The following is a 22410-nucleotide window of genomic DNA, read 5'->3' on the forward strand; positions in this document are numbered from 1 at the left end:
CTTTGTGGCAACAGTTTGGGGAAGGCCCTTTCCTGTTTCAGCAGGACAATGCCCCAGTGCACAAAACGAGGTCCGTACAGAAATGGTTTATCGAGATCGTTGTGGAAGAACTTGACTGGCCTGCACAGAGCCCTGACCACAACCCCATCGAACACCTTTGGGAAGAATTGGAACGCCGACTGCGAGCCAACCCTAATCGCCCAACATCAGTGCCCGACCTCACTAATGCTCTTGTGGCTGAATGGAAGCAAGTCCCCCTGCAGCAATGTTCCAACATCTAGTGGAAAGCCTTCCCAGAAGAGTGGAGGCTGTTATAGCAGCAATGTTCCAACATCTAGTGGAAAGCCTTCCCAGAAGAGTGGAGGCTGTTATAGCAGCAATGTTCCAACATCTAGTGGAAAGCCTTCCCAGAAGAGTGGAGGCTGTTATAGCAGCAATGTTCCAACATCTAGTGGAAAGCCTTCCCAGAAGAGTGGAGGCTGTTATAGCAGCAATGTTCCAACATCTAGTGGAAAGCCTTCCCAGAAGAGTGGAGGCTGTTATAGCAGCAATGTTCCAACATCTAGTGGAAAGCCTTCCCAGAAGAGTGGAGGCTGTTATAGCAGCAATGTTCCAACATCTAGTGGAAAGCCTTCCCAGAAGAGTGGAGGCTGTTATAGCAGCAAAGGGGGGAACCAACTCCATATTAATACCCATAATTTTAGAATGAGATTATTGGACGAGCAGGTTTCCACATACTGTTGGTGATGTAGTGTATGATGAGCTATTCTATAGGTCACTAAGGTCTTGTTGTTACTCTGTGTTGATGGTTTTTGTTGCTATGAGGGAACACATCCACAAAGGTCATTCTAAAACCTACTGAATAAGTCTCTTCAATGAGGAGAATAAAGAGGGTAGGAGGGAGGAAAAACACAAACGCTACCTCTCCTCTCCATGAAAAACAAGTGTGCTTCTCATTTATAAAAGCATGCCTCTGATGTCCATGTCTCACTCACTTCAACCAATGTGTTCGTCATAGTGACGTTATGATCGAGTCTCTCTCTCTCTCTCTCTCTCTCTCTCTCTCTCTCTCTCTCTCTCTCTCTCTCTCTCTCTCTCTCTCTCTCTCTCTCTCTCCTCTCTCTCACTCTCTCTCTCTCTCTCTCTCTCTCTCTCTCTCTCTCGCTCGCTCGCTCGCTCGCTCGCTCGCTCGCTCGCTCGGTTGAGAACAGTGCGTGCTTCAGAACCCTGAGATAGAAGGCTGTACGCAGCGCCGGTACCGGGACGCCGCTCCAACAGATCAACACTTGAACAGAGCGACAGAGTGGAAACGGTCGAACGACTATGGATGCGTCCTGCTCGATTTTTTTTAAACTCTTCTTTTGGTCGTAGTGTAATGTAGACTTCAAGGGATTCGATTTTTCAAAGGGATTATTGTTATTTTTCCTTTGATTTGTAAACTTTAACAACCACTTTTTTTTTTTTTAAATCGGAAGGGATTCAAACCGCAATAATGAATGATATTAAACTTGCGGTTTTGGGAGGCGAAGGAGTCGGGAAATCAGGTAAGACAAATGTTTTACCTGTCATGTAAAAACATTTCGTTCGGTTGGTTTGGCTTATTGTTTGTCCAAATAGTGTACATTATTCGTAGGCTATTTTTTTACATATATATATATAACTATCTTATTCCTTCCTCAGCTCTCATCGTTCGATTCCTGACGAGGCGATTTATCGGCGAATATGCATCATCATCAGGTTTCTAACCTACTTAGTTTTCTACAATAGACTTGTGTAACATGAATACAACTTCATGCTAATTATTATGAAACAATCTGTAAAAAAAAAAAAGACATTTACAAATGTTTTGTTTTCCAATTGATCTTTGATCCATATCATTGCTTTTACGCATCGTTACTCATGTCCAGTTCTGACATAATTACGTAATTGTTCGATCTCCTGATGTTTCCTAGTGAACACATTGTCCTTCATCAGATGGTAGATGATTGGATATAGCTAGGCTACTTCCATCAGAAGTATTGTTCAGTTGTGTTGTCGGCTACATGTTGTGTTGTCGGCTACATGTTGTGTTGTCGGATACATGTTGTATTGTCGGCTACATGTTGTGTTGTAGGCTACATGTTGTGTTGTCGGCTACATGTTGTGTTGTCGGCTACATGTTGTGTTGTCGGCTACATGTTGTGTTGTCGGCTACATGTTGTGTTGTCGGATACATGTTGTATTGTCGGCTACATGTTGTATTGTAGGCTACATGTTGTGTTGTAGGCTACATGTCGGCTACATGTTGTATTGTCGGCTACATGTTGTGTTGTAGGCTGCATGTTGTGTTGTAGGCTACATGTCGGCTACATGTTGTATTGTCGGCTACATGTTGTGTTGTAGGCTACATGTTGTGTTGTAGGCTACATGTCGGCTACATGTTGTATTGTCGGCTACATGTTGTATTGTAGGCTACATGTCGGCTACATGTTGTGTTGTCGGCTACATGTTGTGTTGTCGGCTACATGTTGTGTTGTCGGCTACATGTTGTGTTGTCGGCTACATGTTGTGTTGTCGGCTACATGTTGTGTTGTCGGATACATGTTGTATTGTCGGCTACATGTTGTATTGTAGGCTACATGTTGTGTTGTAGGCTACATGTCGGCTACATGTTGTATTGTCGGCTACATGTTGTGTTGTAGGCTGCATGTTGTGTTGTAGGCTACATGTCGGCTACATGTTGTATTGTCGGCTACATGTTGTGTTGTAGGCTACATGTTGTGTTGTAGGCTACATGTCGGCTACATGTTGTATTGTCGGCTACATGTTGTATTGTAGGCTACATGTTGTGTTGTAGGCTACATGTTGTGTTGTAGGCTACATGTTGTATTGTCGGCTACATGTTGTGTTGTCGGCTACATGTTGTGTTGTCGGCTACATGTTGTATTGTCGGCTACATGTTGTATTGTCGGCTACATGTTGTGTTGTAGGCTACATGTTGTGTTGTAGGCTACATGTTGTGTTGTAGGCTACATGTTGTATTGTAGGCTACATGTTGTGTTGTAGGCTACATGTTGTATTGTAGGCTACATGTTGTATTGTAGGCTACATGTTGTATTGTCGGCTACATGTTGTATTGTCGGCTACATGTTGTGTTGTCGGCTACATGTTGTGTTGTCGGCTACATGTTGTATTGTCGGCTACATGTTGTGTTGTCGGCTACCTGTTGTGTTGTCGGCTACATGTTGTGTTGTCGGCTACATGTTGTGTTGTAGGCTACATGTTGTGTTGTCGGCTACATGTTGTGTTGTCGGCTACATGTTGTGTTGTCGGCTACATGTTGTATTGTCGGCTACATGTTGTGTTGTAGGCTACATGTTGTATTGTAGGCTACATGTTGTATTGTAGGCTACATGTTGTGTTGTCGGCTACATGTTGTGTTGTCGGCTACATGTTGTATTGTCGGCTACATGTTGTATTGTCGGCTACATGTTGTATTGTAGGCTACATGTTGTGTTGTAGGCTACATGTTGTGTTGTAGGCTACATGTTGTGTTGTAGGCTACATGTTGTGTTGTAGGCTACATGTTGTGTTGTAGGCTACATGTTGTATTGTACATGTTGTATTGTAGGCTACATGTTGTATTGTAGGCTACATGTTGTATTGTCGGCTACATGTTGTATTGTCGGCTACATGTTGTATTGTCGGCTACATGTTGTATTGTCGGCTACATGTTGTATTGTCGGCTACATGTTGTACTGTAGGCTACATGTTGTACTGTAGGCTACATGTTGTATTGTAGGCCACATGTTGTACTGTCGGCTACATGTTGTGTTGTAGGCTACATGTTGTATTGTAGGCTACATGTTGTATTGTCGGCTACATGTTGTGTTGTCGGCTACATGTTGTACTGTCGGCTACATGTTGTGTCGTAGGCTACATGTTGTATTGTAGGCTACATGTTGTATTGTACATGTTGGATCATTTGTATGAAATATTTTAGGCTACAGTGATTCAAAATAAAAGTATCTAGTCAATATTGGTATTAGTCTGTGTTGTTATTATTTAATATTGATCATATTTCTATGGATAGAAAGGTTGAATAACACTCCTCCGGGCATTAGGTTAGATAGTGACTGTTGTGGAAACTGGACTTTACCGTAGCTTCATTTTATCTAATTATTGTCATTTTCTCCCCTCTTTCAATCCCCCATTTCTTCTCTCTCTCTCTCTCTCTCTCTCTCTCTCCTCTCTCTCTCTCTCTTCTCTTTCTTTCTTTCTTCTTTCTTTCTTTCTTTCTTTCTTTCTTTCTTTCTTTCTTTCTTTCTTTCTTTCTTTCTTTCTTTCTTTCTTTCTTTCTTTCTTTCTTTCTTTCTTTCTTTCTTTCTTTCTTTCTTTCTTTCTTTCTTTCTTTCTTTCTTTCTTTCTTTCTTTCTTTCTTTCTTTCTTTCTTTCTGTCTTTCTTTCTTTCTTTCTTTCTTTCTTTCTTTCTTTCTTTCTCTCTCGCTCTCTATCCCTCTCTCTCTCTTTCTCTCTCGCGCTCGCTCTCTTTCCCTCTTTCTCTCTCTCTGTTTCTTTCTCACTCTACCTCTCTCTCTCTCACTCTCTCTCTCTCTCTCTCTCTCTCTCATGCAGAATGCATATACAGAAAGCGTCTGTCTATTGATGGTAGACAGCTGAATCTAGAACTCTATGATCCATGCTCACAGGTGAGTTGAGAGGAGGGGAACCACGTGATGGCCATCATGTTTATTATCACAATTAAATGATCTGAGTGGCCACTTTATAAGCTTCATAAGCTGAAGAAAAGCCATCTCTTATAACCAATATTCCTCTATCTGAAATGTATGGTACATGATAATACATGTATGGTACAGGATAATACATGTCGGTACAGGTATACATGTCTGGTACAGGATAATACATGTATGGTACAGGATAATACATGTATGGTACAGGATAATAAAAGCCATCTCTTATACCCAATATTCCTCTATCTGAAATGTATGGTACAGGATAATACATGTATGGTACATGATAATAAATGTATGGTACATGATAATACATGTATGGTACATGATAATAAATGTATGGTACAGGATAATACATGTATTATACAGGATGATACATGTATGGTACATGTATGGTACAGGTATACATGTATGGTACATGATAATAATGTATGGTACAGGATAATACATGTATACAGGTACAGGATAATACATGTATGGTACAGGATAATACATGTATGGTACAGGATAATACATGTATGGTACAGGATTATACATGTATGGTACAGGATAATACATGTATGGTACAGGATAATACATGTATGGTACAGGATAATACATGTATGGTACAGGATAATACATGTATGGTACAGGATAATACATGTATGGTACAGGGTAATACATGTATGGTACAGGATAATAAAGTCAGTGCAGTGAAAACTCCTAACAGAGTAATCAATCTCACTTATTGTGCCCAGCCAAGCATGCAGCAATGCCTCCCTCCCTCTTTCCCTGCCTCCCTCTTTCCCTGTCTCCCTCCCACCCTCCCTCTTTCCCTGCCTCCCTCTTTCCCTGTCTCCCTCCCACCCTCCCTCTTTCCCTGCCTCCCTCCCTTTTCCCTGTCTCCCTCCCACCTCCCTCTTTCCCTGCCTCCCTCCCTCTTTCCCTGTCTCCCTCCCACCATCCCTCTTTCCTGCCTCCCTCCCTCTTTCCCTGTCTCCCTCCCTCTCTCCCTGCCTCTTTCCCTGTCTCCCTCCCTCTCTCCCTGCCTCTTTCCCTGTCTCCCTCCCACCATCCCTCTTTCCCTGTCTCCCTCCCTCTCTCGCCGGCCTCTTTCCCTGTCTCCCTCCCACCATCCCTCTTTCCCTGTCTCCCTCCCTCTCTCCCTGCCTCTTTCCCTGTCTCCCTCCCACCATCCCTCTTTCCCTGCCTCCCTCCCTCTTTCCCTGTCTCCCTCCCACCATCCCTCTTTCCCTGTCTCCCTCCCTCTCTCCCTGCCTCTTTCCCTGTCTCCCTCCCTGTCTCTGGTTCCTCCCTCTCTCCCTGCCTCTTTCCCTGTCTCCCTCCCTGTCTCTGGTTCCTCCCTCTCTCCCTGCCTCTTTCCCTTCCTCTCTCTGACACTTTCCCTCCCTCTCTTTCTCTCCCTGTCTCTCTAACCCTTCTTATATAGTCACAGCCAAAGTTCTGCACTGCATTCAATACACCACTGTAAATCAGACCTGAACCATTTCCCCCACAGTTAATACATCACTGTAAATCAGACCAGAACCATTTCCCCACAGTTAATACATCACTGTAAATCAGACCTGAACCATTTCCCCCACAGTTAATACATCACTGTAAATCAGACCTGAACCATTTCCCCACAGTTAATACATCACTGTAAATCAGACCAGAACCATTTCCCCCACAGTTAATACATCACTGTAAATCAGACCAGAACCATTTCCCCCACAGTTAATACATCACTGTAAATCAGACCTGAACCATTTCCCCACAGTTAATACATCACTGTAAATCAGACCTGAACCATTTCCCCCACAGTTAATACATCACTGTAAATCAGACCTGAACCATTTCCCCACAGTTAATACATCACTGTAAATCAGACCTGAACCATTTCCCCCACAGTTAATACATCACTGTAAATCAGACCAGAACCATTTCCCCCACAGTTAATACATCACTGTAAATCAGCCCTGAACCATTTCCCCACAGTTAATACATCACTGTAAATCAGACTAGAGCCATTTCCCCACAGTTAATACATCACTGTAAATCAGACCAGAACCATTTCCCCCACAGTTAATACATCACTGTAAATCAGACCAGAACCATTTCCCCCACAGTTAATACATCACTGTAAATCAGACCAGAACCATTTCCCCCACAGTTAATACATCACTGTAAATCAGACTAGAGCCATTTCCCCACAGTTAATACATCACTGTAAATCAGACCAGAACCATTTCCCCCACAGTTAATACACCACTGTAAATCAGACCAGAACCATTTCCCCCACAGTTAATACATCACTGTAAATCAGACCAGAACCATTTCCCCCACAGTTAATACATCACTGTAAATCAGACCAGAACCATTTCCCCCACAGTTAATACATCACTGTAAATCAGACCAGAACCATTTCCCCCACAGTTAATACATCACTGTAAATCAGCCCTGAACCATTTCCCCCACAGTTAATACACTGTAAATCAGCCCTGAACCATTTCCCCCACAGTTAATACATCACTGTAAATCAGACCTGAACCATTTCCCCCACAGTTAATACATCACTGTAAATCAGACCTGAACCATTTCCCCACAGTTAATACATCACTGTAAATCAGACTAGAGCCATTTCCCCCACAGTTAATACATCACTGTAAATCAGACCTGAACCATTTCCCCACAGTTAATACATCACTGTAAATCAGACTAGAGCCATTTCCCCCACAGTTAATACATCACTGTAAATCAGACCAGAACCATTTCCCCCACAGTTAATACATCACTGTAAATCAGACCTGAACCATTTCCCCCACAGTTAATACATCACTGTAAATCAGACCTGAACCATTTCCCCCACAGTTAATACATCACTGTAAATCAGCCCTGAACCATTTCCCCCACAGTTAATACATCACTGTAAATCAGCCCTGAACCATTTCCCCCACAGTTAATACATCACTGTAAATCAGCCCTGAACCATTTCCCCACAGTTAATACATCACTGTAAATCAGACTAGAGCCATTTCCCCACAGTTAATACATCACTGTAAATCAGCCCTGAACCATTTCCCCCACAGTTAATACATCACTGTAAATCAGACCAGAACCATTTCCCCCACAGTTAATACATCACTGTAAATCAGACCTGAACCATTTCCCCCACAGTTAATACATCACTGTAAATCAGCCCTGAACCATTTCCCCACAGTTAATACATCACTGTAAATCAGCCCTGAACCATTTCCCCACAGTTAATACATCACTGTAAATCAGACTAGAGCCATTTCCCCACAGTTAATACATCACTGTAAATCAGCCCTGAACCATTTCCCCCACAGTTAATACATCACTGTAAATCAGCCCTGAACCATTTCCCCACAGTTAATACATCACTGTAAATCAGACTAGAGCCATTTCCCCACAGTTAATACATCACTGTAAATCAGCCCTGAACCATTTCCCCACAGTTAATACATCACTGTAAATCAGACCAGAACCATTTCCCCCACAGTTAATACATCACTGTAAATCAGACCTGAACCATTTCCCCCACAGTTAATACATCACTGTAAATCAGCCCTGAACCATTTCCCCCACAGTTAATACATCACTGTAAATCAGCCCTGAACCATTTCCCCACAGTTAATACATCACTGTAAATCAGCCCTGAACCATTTCCCCCACAGTTAATACACTGTAAATCAGCCCTGAACCATTTCCCCCACAGTTAATACATCACTGTAAATCAGACCTGAACCATTTCCCCCACAGTTAATACATCACTGTAAATCAGCCCTGAACCATTTCCCCCACAGTTAATACATCACTGTAAATCAGACTAGAGCCATTTCCCCACAGTTAATACATCACTGTAAATCAGCCCTGAACCATTTCCCCACAGTTAATACATCACTGTAAATCAGACTAGAGCCATTTCCCCACAGTTAATACATCACTGTAAATCAGCCCTGAACCATTTCCCCCACAGTTAATACATCACTGTAAATCAGACCTGAACCATTTCCCCCACAGTTAATACATCACTGTAAATCAGACCTGAACCATTTCCCCCACAGTTAATACATCACTGTAAATCAGCCCTGAACCATTTCCCCACAGTTAATACATCACTGTAAATCAGCCCTGAACCATTTCCCCCACAGTTAATACATCACTGTAAATCAGCCCTGAACCATTTCCCCACAGTTAATACATCACTGTAAATCAGACTAGAGCCATTTCCCCACAGTTAATACATCACTGTAAATCAGCCCTGAACCATTTCCCCCACAGTTAATACATCACTGTAAATCAGCCCTGAACCATTTCCCCACAGTTAATACATCACTGTAAATCAGACTAGAGCCATTTCCCCACAGTTAATACATCACTGTAAATCAGCCCTGAACCATTTCCCCACAGTTAATACATCACTGTAAATCAGACCAGAACCATTTCCCCCACAGTTAATACATCACTGTAAATCAGACCTGAACCATTTCCCCCACAGTTAATACATCACTGTAAATCAGACCTGAACCATTTCCCCCACAGTTAATACATCACTGTAAATCAGCCCTGAACCATTTCCCCACAGTTAATACATCACTGTAAATCAGCCCTGAACCATTTCCCCCACAGTTAATACATCACTGTAAATCAGCCCTGAACCATTTCCCCACAGTTAATACATCACTGTAAATCAGACTAGAGCCATTTCCCCACAGTTAATACATCACTGTAAATCAGCCCTGAACCATTTCCCCACAGTTAATACATCACTGTAAATCAGACTAGAGCCATTTCCCCACAGTTAATACATCACTGTAAATCAGCCCTGAACCATTTCCCCACAGTTAATACATCACTGTAAATCAGACTAGAGCCATTTCCCCACAGTTAATACATCACTGTAAATCAGCCCTGAACCATTTCCCCCACAGTTAATACATCACTGTAAATCAGACCTGAACCATTTCCCCCACAGTTAATACATCACTGTAAATCAGCCCTGAACCATTTCCCCACAGTTAATACATCACTGTAAATCAGCCCTGAACCATTTCCCCCACAGTTAATACATCACTGTAAATCAGCCCTGAACCATTTCCCCACAGTTAATACATCACTGTAAATCAGACTAGAGCCATTTCCCCACAGTTAATACATCACTGTAAATCAGCCCTGAACCATTTCCCCACAGTTAATACATCACTGTAAATCAGACTAGAGCCATTTCCCCACAGTTAATACATCACTGTAAATCAGCCCTGAACCATTTCCCCACAGTTAATACATCACTGTAAATCAGACTAGAGCCATTTCCCCACAGTTAATACATCACTGTAAATCAGACCAGAACCATTTCCCCCACAGTTAATACACCACTGTAAATCAGACCAGAACCATTTCCCCACAGTTAATACATCACTGTAAATCAGACCTGAACCATTTCCCCCACAGTTAATACACCACTGTAAATCAGACCAGAACCATTTCCCCACAGTTAATACATCACTGTAAATCAGACCTGAACCATTTCCCCCACAGTTAATACATCACTGTAAATCAGACCTGAACCATTTCCCCCACAGTTAATACACCACTGTAAATCAGCCCTGAACCATTTCCCCCACAGTTAATACATCACTGTAAATCAGACCTGAACCATTTCCCCACAGAAGGAAGACTTTGAATTTGCACTGAAGTGACAGGAGCATTACCTCTAGGAGTTGGATGGATGTCTGCGATAACAAAGTGGAAATGCCCAGAAGTGGGCGAAGGCAACCTTAGGTTATAATTAAGAAATAAGGCCAGAGGATGTGTGGTATATGGCCAATATATCACGGCTAAAGGCTGATCTAATGCACGACGCAACGCGGAGTGCCTAGATACAGCTGTTTGTCATGGTATATTGGCCATATACCACAAACCCCCAAGGTGCCTTATTGTTATTATAAACTGATTACCAATGTAATTAGAGCAATAAAAATAATTGTTTTGTCATACCCGTGGTATACGGTCAGCCAATCAGCATTCAGGGCTCGAACCACCCTGTTTATAATTATGATTCATCAGAGTAGGATGAAGGCTTTTATTTCAGCATGTGAAGTCAGATCACTTACTGGAGGCTGGGGTAACTTTACATTGGAGGACAGGCTTAGTGGAGGCTGGGGTAACTTTACATCGGAGGACAGGCTTAGTGGAGGCTGGGGTAACTTTACATCGGAGGACAGGCTTAGTGGAGGCTGGGGTAACTTTACATCGGAGGACAAGCTTAGTGGAGGCTGGGGTAACTTTACATCGGAGGACAGGCTTAGTGGAGGCTGGGGTAACTTTACATCGGAGGACAGGCTTAGTGGAGGCTGGGGTAACTTTACATCGGAGGACAGGCTTAGTGGAGGCTGGAGTAACTTTACATCGGAGGACAGGCTTAGTGGAGGCTGGGGTAACTTTACATCGGAGGACAGGCTTAGTGGAGGCTGGGGTAACTTTACATCGGAGGACAGGCTTAGTGGAGGCTGGGGTAACTTTACATCGGAGGACAGGCTTAGTGGAGAATGGGGTAACTTTACATCGGAGGACAGGCTTAGTGGAGGCTGGGGTAACTTTACATCGGAGGACAGGCTTAGTGGAGGCTGGGGTAACTTTACATCGGAGGACAGGCTTAGTGGAGGCTGGGGTAACTTTACATCGGAGGACAGGCTTACTGGAGGCTGGGGTAACTTTACATCGGAGGACAGGCTTAGTGGAGGCTGGGGTAACTTTACATCGGAGGACAGGCTTAGTGGAGGCTGGGGTAACTTTACATCGGAGGACAAGCTTAGTGGAGGCTGGGGTAACTTTACATCGGAGGACAGGCTTAGTGGAGGCTGGGGTAACTTTACATCGGAGGACAGGCTTAGTGGAGGCTGGGGTAACTTTACATCGGAGGACAGGCTTAGTGGAGGCTGGAGTAACTTTACATCGGAGGACAGGCTTAGTGGAGGCTGGGGTAACTTTACATCGGAGGACAGGCTTAGTGGAGGCTGGGGTAACTTTACATCGGAGGACAGGCTTAGTGGAGGCTGGGGTAACTTTACATCGGAGGACAGGCTTAGTGGAGGCTGGGGTAACTTTACATCGGAGGACAGGCTTAGTGGAGGCTGGGGTAACTTTACATCGGAGGACAGGCTTAGTGGAGGCTGGGGTAACTTTACATCGGAGGACAGGCTTAGTGGAGGCTGGGGTAACTTTACATCGGAGGACAGGCTTACTGGAGGCTGGGGTAACTTTACATCGGAGGACAGGCTTAGTGGAGGCTGGGGTAACTTTACATCGGAGGACAGGCTTAGTGGAGGCTGGGTTAACTTTACATCAGAGGACAGGCTTAGTGGAGGCTGGGGTAACTTTACATTGGAGGACAGGCTTAGTGGAGGCTGGGGTAACTTTACATCGGAGGACAGGCTTAGTGGAGGCTGGGTTAACTTTACATCGGAGGACAGGCTTAGTGGAGGCTGGGGTAACTTTACATCGGAGGACAGGCTTAGTGGAGGCTGGGTTAACTTTACATCGGAGGACAGGCTTAGTGGAGGCTGGGGTAACTTTACATCGGAGGACAGGCTCGTTGTAATGAATGGAATGGGGTTTCTCTCATTCCATTCCAGCCTTATTCTATTCCAGCCATTACTATGAGCCGACCCTCCCTTCACCAGCCTCCGCTGGTGTGAATCAGATTGCTTGGTTATAGCAACATGTCCTTGCTGTTTGTGTTGCTCTGCAGGTCTGTGAGGGGAAGTTAACTCTGACCGACCAGATCCACTGGGCTGATGGCTTCATAGTGGTCTATGACATCAGTGACCGCTCCTCCTTCATCAAGGCTAAAGCCGTAGTACACCTGATCAGAGAGTTAAACCTGGGAGTGGCCAAAAGGTAACCACCCACCTGTCCAGTCCATCCACTCACCTGTCCAGTCCATCCACTCACCTGTACAGTCCATCCACTCACCTGTCCAGTCCATCCATACACCTGTCCTGTCCATCTACTCACCTGTACAGTCCATCCACACACCTGTCCTGTCCATCTACTCACCTGTCCTGTCCATCTACTCACCTGTACAGTCCATCCACACACCTGTCCTGTCCATCTACTCACCTGTACAGTCCTTCCACTCACCTGTCCAGTCCATCTACTCACCTGTACAGTCCATCCACACACCTGTCCAGTCCATCCGCCCACCTGTCCAGTCCATCCACTCACCTGCCCAGTCCATCCACTCACCTGCCCAGTCCATCTACTCACCTGTCCAGTCCATCCACTCACCTGTCCAGTCCATCTATTCACCTGTCCAGTCCATCTATTCACCTGTCCAGTCCATCTAGTCACCTGTCCAGTCCATCTAGTCACCTGTACAGTCCATCCATCACCTGTCCAGTCCATCCACTCACCTGCCCAGTCCATCTACTCACCTGTACAGTCCATCCACTCACCTGTCCAGTCCATCCACCCACCTGCCCAGTCCATCCACTCACCTGTCCAGTCCATCCATGCATCTGTCCAGTCCATCCACTCACCTGCCCAGTCTATCCACTCACCTGTCCAGTCCATCTACCTACCTGTCCAGTCCATCTACCTACCTGTCCAGTCCATCTACTCACCTGTCCAGTCCATCCACTCACCTGTCCAGTCCATCCACTCACCTGTCCAGTCCATCCACACACCTGTCCTGTCCATCTGCTCACCTGTACAGTCCATCCACTCACCTGTCCAGTTTTTCCATTCACTTGTCCAGTCCATCCACCCTCCTGTCCAGTCCATCCACCACCTGTCCTGTCCATTCACCCACCTGTCCAGTCCATTCACACCTGTCCAGTCCATCCACTCACCTGTCCAGTCCATCTATTTACCTGTCCAGTCCATCCACCCACCTGTCCAGTCCTTCCACTCACCTGTCCAGTCCATCTACACACCTTTCCAGTCCATCCACTCACCTTTCCAGTCCATGCATTTACCTGTCCAGTCCATCCACACACCTGTCCAGTCCATCTATTTACCTGTCCAGTCCATCCACCTACCTGTCCAGTCCATCCACCTACCTGTCCAGTCCATCTCCCACCTGTCCAGTCCTTCCACTCACCTGTCCAGTCCATCCACCCTCCTGTCCAGTCCATCCACCCACCTGTCCAGTCCATCCACCCACCTGTCCAGTCCATCCACCCTCCTGTCCAGTCCATCCACTCACCTGTCCAGTCCATCTATGCACCTGTCCAGTCCATCCACTCACCTGTCCAGTCCATCCACTCACCTGTCCAGTCCATCCACTCACCTGTCCAGTTCATCCACTGACCTGTCCAGTCCATCTATACACCTGTCCAGTCCATACACTCACCTTTCCAGTCCATCCATTTACCTGTCCAGTCCATCCACTCACCTGTCCAGTCCATCTATTTACCTGTCCAGTCCATCCACCTACCTGTCCAGTCCATCCACTCACCTGTCCAGTCCATCTATTTACCTGTCCAGTCCATCCACCTACCTGTCCAGTCCATCCACTCACCTGTCCAGTCCATCTCCCCACCTGTCCAGTCCTTCCACTCACCTGTCCAGTCCATCCACTCACCTGTCCAGTCCATCCACCCACCTGTCCAGTCCATCCACTCACCTGTCCAGTCCATCCACTCACCTGTCCAGTCCATCTACCCACCTGTCCAGTCCATCCACCCTCCCTGTCCAGTCCATCCACCTACCTGTCCAGTCCATCCACTCACCTGTACAGTCCATCCACTCACCTATACAGACTTTCCATTTCCCTTTCCTACCAAAAGGTAGACTCTCACACTGATACAGACCTTCACGTTCCCCTCACCTACCAAAAGGTAGACTCTCACACTGATACAGATCTTCACGTTCCACAGACCTACCAAAAGGTAGACTCTCACACTGATACAGACCTTCACGTTCCACAGACCTACCAAAAGGTAGACTCTCACACTGATACAGACCTTCACGTTCCACAGACCTACCAAAAGGTAGACTCTCACACTGATACAGACCTTCACGTTCCACAGACCTACCAAAAGGTAGACTCTCACACTGATACAGACCTTCACGTTACACAGACCTACCAAAAGGTAGACTCTCACACTGATACAGACCTTCACGTTCCACAGACCTACCAAAAGGTAGACTCTCACAATGATACAGACCTTCACGTTCCACAGACCTACCAAAAGGTAGACTCTCACACTGATACAGACCTTCACGTTCCACAGACCTACCAAAAGGTAGACTCTCACACTGATACAGACCTTCACGTTACACAGACCTACCAAAAGGTAGACTCTCACACTGATACAGACCTTCACGTTCCACAGACCTACCAAAAGGTAGACTCTCACAATGATACAGACCTTCACGTTCCACAGACCTACCAAAAGGTAGACTCTCACACTGATACAGACCTTCACGTTCCACAGACCTACCAAAAGGTAGACTCTCACACTGATACAGACCTTCACGTTCCACAGACCTACCAAAAGGTAGACTCTCACACTGATACAGACCTTCACGTTCCACAGACCTACCAAAAGGTAGACTCTCACACTGATACAGACCTTCACGTTCCACAGACCTACCAAAAGGTAGGCTCTCACACTGATACAGACCTTCACGTTCCACAGACCTACCAAAAGGTAGGCTCTCACACTGATACAGACCTTCACGTTCCATAGACCTACCAAAAGGTAGACCCTCACACTGATACAGACCTTCCATCCACTTGGCATAGGGGGAGGAGTGGAGGCAGTGGGACTGACATTCCATCCTATTATTGTCATTGTACATCAATAGATTGGACATTGATGTGGGTTTAACAGCAGCCCACACTGCCCAACAACTGTTACATCGTTAGTAATCCCATTGATTGATTCTACCATAGAGATTCAACTCTCTGGCTCATGTCCATGTGATCAGCACCTTATTTTATTCAGAGCCAATATCTATTGTCTGTATGACCTTCAGTTCCTGCTGGTAGTATTCCAGTACACCACTAACTCATCATTCTGCTCTCATACCAATCCTCTAGTAAATATCTAGCTGCTATTGAATTCTCCTGTCATAATGAGAATTCTATTGCTGTTGAGGCATCTTATGTCATCTCTCTATTATGGCTGAACTGATTGTTGGAATGTTTTCACTAGTGGTCTTCTAGGGATGAGGGAACATCTGTCTAATGGTCTTCTAGGGATGAGGGAACATCTGTCTAATGGTCTTCTAGGGATGAGGGAACATCTGTCTAATGGTCTTCTGTGGATGAGGGAACATCTGTCTAGTGGTCTTCTAGGGATGAGGGAACATCTGTCTAATGGTCTAATGGGGATGAGGGAACATCTGTCTAATGGTCTAATGGGGACGAGGGAACATCTGTCTAATGGGGATGAGGGAACATCTGTCTAATGGTCTTCTAGGGATGAGGGAACATCTGTCTAGTGGTCTTCTAGGGATGAGGGAACATCTGTCTAGTGGTCTTCTAGGGATGAGGGAACATCTGTCTAGTGGTCTTCTAGGGATGAGGAAACATCTGTCTAGTGGTCTTCTAGGGATGAGGGAACATCTGTCTAGTGGTCTTCTGTGGATGAGGGAACATCTGTCTAATGGTCTTCTGTGGATGAGGGAACATCTGTCTAGTGGTCTAAAGGGGATGAGGGAACATCTGTCTAGTGGTCTTCTGTGGATGAGGGAACATCTGTCTAATGGTCTTCTAGGGATGAGGAAACATCTGTCTAGTGGTCTTCTAGGGATGAGGGAACATCTGTCTAATGGTCTTCTGTGGATGAGGGAACATCTATCTAATGGTCTTCTGTGGATGAGGGAACATCTGTCTAATGGTCTTCTGGGGATGAGGGAACATCTGTCTAGTGGTCTTCTAGGGATGAGGGAACATCTGTCTAGTGGTCTTCTGTGGATGAGGGAACATCTGTCTAATGGTCTTCTGGGGATGAGGGAACATCTATCTAATGGTCTTCTGTGGATGAGGGAACATCTGTCTAATGGTCTTCTGGGGATGAGGGAACATCTGTCGAATGGTCTTCTGTGGATGAGGGAACATCTGTCTAGTGGTCTAATGGGGATGAGGGAACATCTGTCTAATGGTCTAATGGGGATGAGGGAACATCTGTCTAGTGGTCTTCTAGGGATGAGGGAACATCTATCTAATGGTCTTCTGTGGATGAGGGAACATCTGTCTAGTGGTCTAATGGGGATGAGGGAACATCTGTCGAATGGTCTTCTGTGGATGAGGGAACATCGGTCTAATGGGGATGAGGGAACATCTGTCTAACGGTCTAATGGGGATGAGGGAACATCTGTCTAATGGTCTAATGGGGATGAGGGAACATCTGTCTAATGGTCTAATGGGGATGAGGGAACATCTGTCTAGTGGTCTAATGGGGATGAGGGAACATCTGTCTAGTGGTCTAATGGGGATGAGGGAACATCTGTCTAATGGTCTAATGGGGATGAGGGAACATCTGTCTAATGGTCTAATGGGGATGAGGGAACATCTGTCTAGTGGTCTAATGGGGATGAGGGAACATCTGTCGAATGGTCTTCTGTGGATGAGGGAACATCGGTCTAATGGGGATGAGGGAACATCTGTCTAACGGTCTAATGGGGATGAGGGAACATCTGTCTAATGGTCTAATGGGGATGAGGGAACATCTGTCTAGTGGTCTAATGGGGATGAGGGAACATCTGTCTAATGGTCTTCTGTGGATGAGGGAACATCGGTCTAATGGGGATGAGGGAACATCTGTCTAACGGTCTAATGGGGATGAGGGAACATTGGTCTAATGGGGATGAGGGAACATCTGTCTAATGGTCTTCTAGGGATGAGGGAACATCTGTCTAGTGGTCTTCTAGGGATGGGGGAACATCTGTCTAATGGTCTAATGGGGATGAGGGAACATCTGTCTAGTGGTCTAATGTGGATGAGGGAACATCTGTCTAATGGTCTTCTGTGGATGAGGGAACATCTGTCTAGTGGTCTTCTAGGGATGAGGGAACATCTGTCTAGTGGTCTTCTAGGGATGAGGGAACATCTGTCTAATGGTCTTCTAGGGATGAGGGAACATCTGTCTAATGGGGATGAGGGAACATCTGTCTAATGGTCTTCTAGGGATGAGGGAACATCTGTCTAGTGGTCTTCTAGGGATGAGGGAACATCTGTCTAGTGGTCTTCTAGGGATGAGGAAACATCTGTCTAGTGGTCTAATGGGGATGAGGGAACATCTGTCTAGTGGTCTTCTGTGGATGAGGGAACATCTGTCTAATGGTCTTCTAGGGATGAGGAAACATCTGTCTAGTGGTCTAATGGGGATGAGGGAACATCTGTCTAGTGGTCTTCTAGGGATGAGGGAACATCTGTCTAGTGGTCTTCTAGGGATGAGGGAACATCTATCTAATGGTCTTCTGTGGATGAGGGAACATCTGTCTAGTGGTCTAATGGGGATGAGGGAACATCTGTCGAATGGTCTTCTGTGGATGAGGGAACATCTGTCTAGTGGTCTAATGGGGATGAGGGAACATCTGTCTAGTGGTCTAATGGGGATGAGGGAACATCTGTCTAGTGGTCTAATGGGGATGAGGGAACATCTGTCTAGTGGTCTTCTAGGGATGAGGGAACATCTGTCTAGTGGTCTAATGGGGATGAGGGAACATCTGTCTAATGGTCTTCTGTGGATGAGGGAACATCGGTCTAATGGGGATGAGGGAACATCTGTCTAACGGTCTAATGGGGATGAGGGAACATCTGTCTAGTGGTCTAATGGGGATGAGGGAACATCTGTCTGTTGGTCTTCTAGGGATGAGGGAACATCTGTCTAACGGTCTAATGGGGATGAGGGAACATCTGTCTGTTGGTCTTCTAGGGATGAGGGAACATCTGTCTAACGGTCTAATGGGGATGAGGGAACATCTGTCTGTTGGTCTTCTAGGGATGAGGGAACATCTGTCTAGTGGTCTTCTAGGGATGAGGGAACATCTGTCTAGTGGTCTTCTAGGGATGAGGGAACATCTGTCTAGTGGTCTAATGGGGATGAGGGAACATCTGTCTAGTGGTCTTCTAGGGATGAGGGAACATCTGTCTAGTGGTCTAATGGGGATGAGGGAACACCTGTCTAATGGTCTTCTGTGGATGAGGGAACATCTGTCTAATGGTCTTTTGGGGACGAGGGAACATCTGTTTAATGGTCTAATGGGGATTAGGAACATCTGTCTTCTAGGGATGAGGCAACATCTGTCTTCTAGGGATGAGGGAACGTCTGTCTATTGGTCTTCTGTGGATGAGGGAACACCTGTCTAATGGTCTAATGGGGATGAGGGAACATTGGTCTAATGGGGATGAGGGGACATCTGTGTAATGGTCTTCTAGGGATGAGGGAACATCTGTCTTCTAGGGATGAGGGAACATCTGTCTAGTGGTCTTCTAGGGATGAGGGAACATCTGTGTAATGGTCTTCTAGGGATGAGGGAACATCTGTCTTCTAGGGATGAGGGAACATCTGTGTAATGGTCTTCTAGGGATGAGGGAACATCTGTCTTCTAGGGATGAGGGAACATCTGTGTAATGGTCTTCTAGGGATGAGGGAACATCTGTGTAGTTGTTTTCTAGGGATGAGGGAACATCTGTGTAATGGTCTTCTAGGGATGAGGGAACATCTGTCTTCTAGGGATGAGGGAACATCTGTCTAGTGGTCTTCTAGGGATGAGGGAACATCTGTGTAATGGTCTTCTAGGGATGAGGGAACATCTGTCTTCTAGGGATGAGGGAACATCTGTGTAATGGTCTTCTAGGGATGAGGGGACATCTGTGTAATGGTCTTCTAGGGATGAGGGAACATCTGTCTAATGGTCTAATGGGGATGAGGGAACATCTGTCTAGTGGTCTAATGGGGATGAGAGAACATCTGTCTAATGGTCTTCTGGGGATGAGGGAACATCTGTCTAATGGTCTTCTAGGGATGAGGGAACATCTGTCTAGTGGTCTTCTAGGGATGAGGGAACATCTGTCTATTGGTCTAATGGGGATGAGGGAACATCTGTCTAGTGGGCTTCTAGGGATGAGGGAACATCTGTCTAGTGGTCTTCTAGGGATGAGGGAACATCTGTCTAATGGTCTTCTGTGGATGAGGGAACATCTGTCTAATGGTCTAATGGGGATGAGGGAACATCTGTCTAGTGGTCCTCTGGTTAATGAGGGAACATCTGTCTAATGGTCTTCTGGTTAATGAGGGAACATCTGTCTAATGGTCTTCTGGTTAATGAGGGAACATCTCAATGTACTGGGTCTTCACCCACAGTATTCAAAGTTACTACATACTGTAAATGTCACACCAAAATAGTTTGTGGACAACAACACAGACCTACAGTTTAGCACTGACACATACAGTGACGATACTCTCACCTCTCCAGCGAGGTTTTAGTCTCATAGGTTACATCTGAACGGGCACCCTGTTCCCTATTAAAAAGAGCAATACTTTGGACTGCTTCTTGACTACGTTTTGACATGACTCTGATCAGAAATAGTGTCATGTAAATGGAATAGGGTGGCATTTCAGATGCACCATAGTCTTTAAATGTCACTACCATTTCACTCAACCTGTCCTCCTGGTTTGTCTTCTCTTACATCCAGGGATTCGTTATGACCGTCCTTATTGTGTCTCACCACGTCTTCCTCCTCCTCTCTCTCTCTCTCTCTCTCCCCTCAGGGATGCAGACACTCTGGTGTTCCTGGTGGGGAACAAGCAGGACCTGTGCCACGTGAGGGAGGTGCGTCGAGAGGAAGGCCAGCGCCTGGCAGCAGAGTCCCAGTGCCAGTTCTACGAGCTCTCTGCAGCAGAACACTACCAGGAGGTGGTCCTCATGTTCTCTAAGATGGTCCACAACGCCAGCCTGGGGGGCAAGGCCAAGGAGAGGAGACGGAGACCTAGTGGCTCCAAGTCCATGGCCAAACTCATCAATAATGTCTTCGGGAAGCGGAGGAAATCAGTGTGAAGGGGAGATAGGAGGGTCAAGTGTTACCCCGGGACTAAGAGGCCTTGTTACTTTGTTTCTCCCCTTGGGACTGTTGTTGAATGGTGAAAGGGATTGTGGGAAAAGGTCAGTAACGTTGAATGGACCCACCACCAACAACATGGGCTTCGCCTACCTACTTACTTGCGGTTGCTATTATTACTGTTGACCATGAAAATGGTTGGAAAAGGGTCAATAACAATTAGACCCCCACCAACCTACACTCCTCTGGTTGCCAACCACCAAGTGACAGCTCTGTGTGAGATGTGGTACAAATGGTACTACACTTATAACAGAGCTTATTGGACTGATAGGACTGCTGCTGATTAATGACTTTATACACACACACACACCACACACACACACACACACACACACACACACACACACACACACACACACACACACACACACACACACACACACATATGTACATGATATCACAGGGAGACTCCATTATTAGCTATGTAAAGTAAATGATACCACAGGGAGACTCCATTATTAGCTATGTAAAGTTAATGACACCACAGGGAGACTCCATTATTAGCTATGTAAAGTAAATGATACCACAGGGAGACTCCATCATTAGCTATGTAAAGTAAATGATACCACAGGGAGACTCCATTATTAGCTATGTAAAGTAAATGATATCACATGGAGACTCCATTATTAGCTATGTAAAGTAAATGATACCACAGGGAGACTCCATTATTAGCTATGTAAAGTAAATGATACCACAGGGAGACTCCATTATTAGCTATGTAAAGTAAATGATACCACAGGGAGACTCCATTATTAGCTATGTAAAGTAAATGATACCACAGGGAGACTCCATTATTAGCTATGTAAAGTAAATGACACCACAGGGAGACTCCATTATTAGCTATGTAAAGTAAATGATACCACAGGGAGACTACATTACTGGCCCTATTGCCTCTACTGCTCAATGCATGCCACAGTGGCAGACACAGTCCATTTTTCATACATCTTTCATTATGACTGAAGTGTGTTCCAAATAGCACCCTATTCCCTATATGATGCACTATGTTTGACCGGAGCCCTATGGGCCCTTATTGAAAAGTAGTGCACTAAATAGGGAACAGGGTGCCATTTGGGATGCAGCCTGAATACTGCTACTGAAGAGAGCCAGTAGTTTGTTGGCATGGAGGTTGTTTTGGGGGAAATTCTTCCTGTGGTTACTGTTTCCATGGAAAGGTAATGTATCATAAAATAATGAATGTTTGTCTGTTTAGTTCCATCTTCATGTTGTTAATTGTTCACTGGAATAAAGTCTTAATTATAAAGTCATAATATAATGTAAAACTATAATAAACACTGTAATCAAGTCTGGTTGTCTGTTGTGGTTTTATGGAGGTGTGTGTGTGTGTGTGTGTGTGTGTGTGTGTGTGTGTGTGTGTGTGTGTGTGTGTGTGTGTGTGTGTGTGTGTGTGTGTGTGTGTGTGTGTGTGTGTGTGTGTGTGTGTGTGTGTGTGTGTGTGTGTGTGTGTGTGTGTGTGTGTGTGTGTGTGTGTGTGTGCATGCGTGCTTGCTTATTGGTATGAGGATCACCACAGCAGTTGTTCTTTGTGTCAGTGTCCATCCTCCTGTACTGAAGTGTTCTCTGTACTTAACAAGACTCCTC

General features: G+C 45.5%; 1 protein-coding gene across 1 annotated transcript; it reads left to right on the plus strand.

The window, feature by feature from the left end:
- The first annotated feature begins 1210 nt into the window (after positions 1-1210).
- Positions 1211-22114, plus strand: LOC106594101 (ras-related and estrogen-regulated growth inhibitor-like protein). Its single transcript, XM_082978047.1, has 5 exons — positions 1211-1544; positions 1681-1737; positions 4615-4688; positions 12484-12632; positions 20465-22114. The coding sequence occupies exons 1-5, from the start codon at positions 1493-1495 to the stop codon at positions 20748-20750; spliced, it is 618 nt and encodes a 205-aa protein (XP_082834173.1). The 5' UTR covers positions 1211-1492; the 3' UTR covers positions 20751-22114.
- Positions 22115-22410: the final 296 nt, after the last annotated feature.

The sequence above is a fragment of the Salmo salar genome, chromosome 07 (genome assembly GCF_965601325.2).
Source record: "Salmo salar chromosome 07, fSalSal1, whole genome shotgun sequence".
NCBI lineage: Eukaryota > Metazoa > Chordata > Actinopteri > Salmoniformes > Salmonidae > Salmo > Salmo salar.

Excerpts from the sequence above, each read along its gene's own strand:
- LOC106594101 (XM_082978047.1), top strand. The coding sequence starts at position 1,493 with ATGAATGATATTAAACTTGCGGTTTTGGGAGGCGAAGGAGTCGGGAAA. Across the intron at positions 1,738-4,614 it reads CGAATATGCATCATCATCAG|AATGCATATACAGAAAGCGT; the intron begins GTTTCTAACCTA and ends TCTCTCATGCAG. Across the intron at positions 12,633-20,464 it reads AACCTGGGAGTGGCCAAAAG|GGATGCAGACACTCTGGTGT; the intron begins GTAACCACCCAC and ends CTCTCCCCTCAG.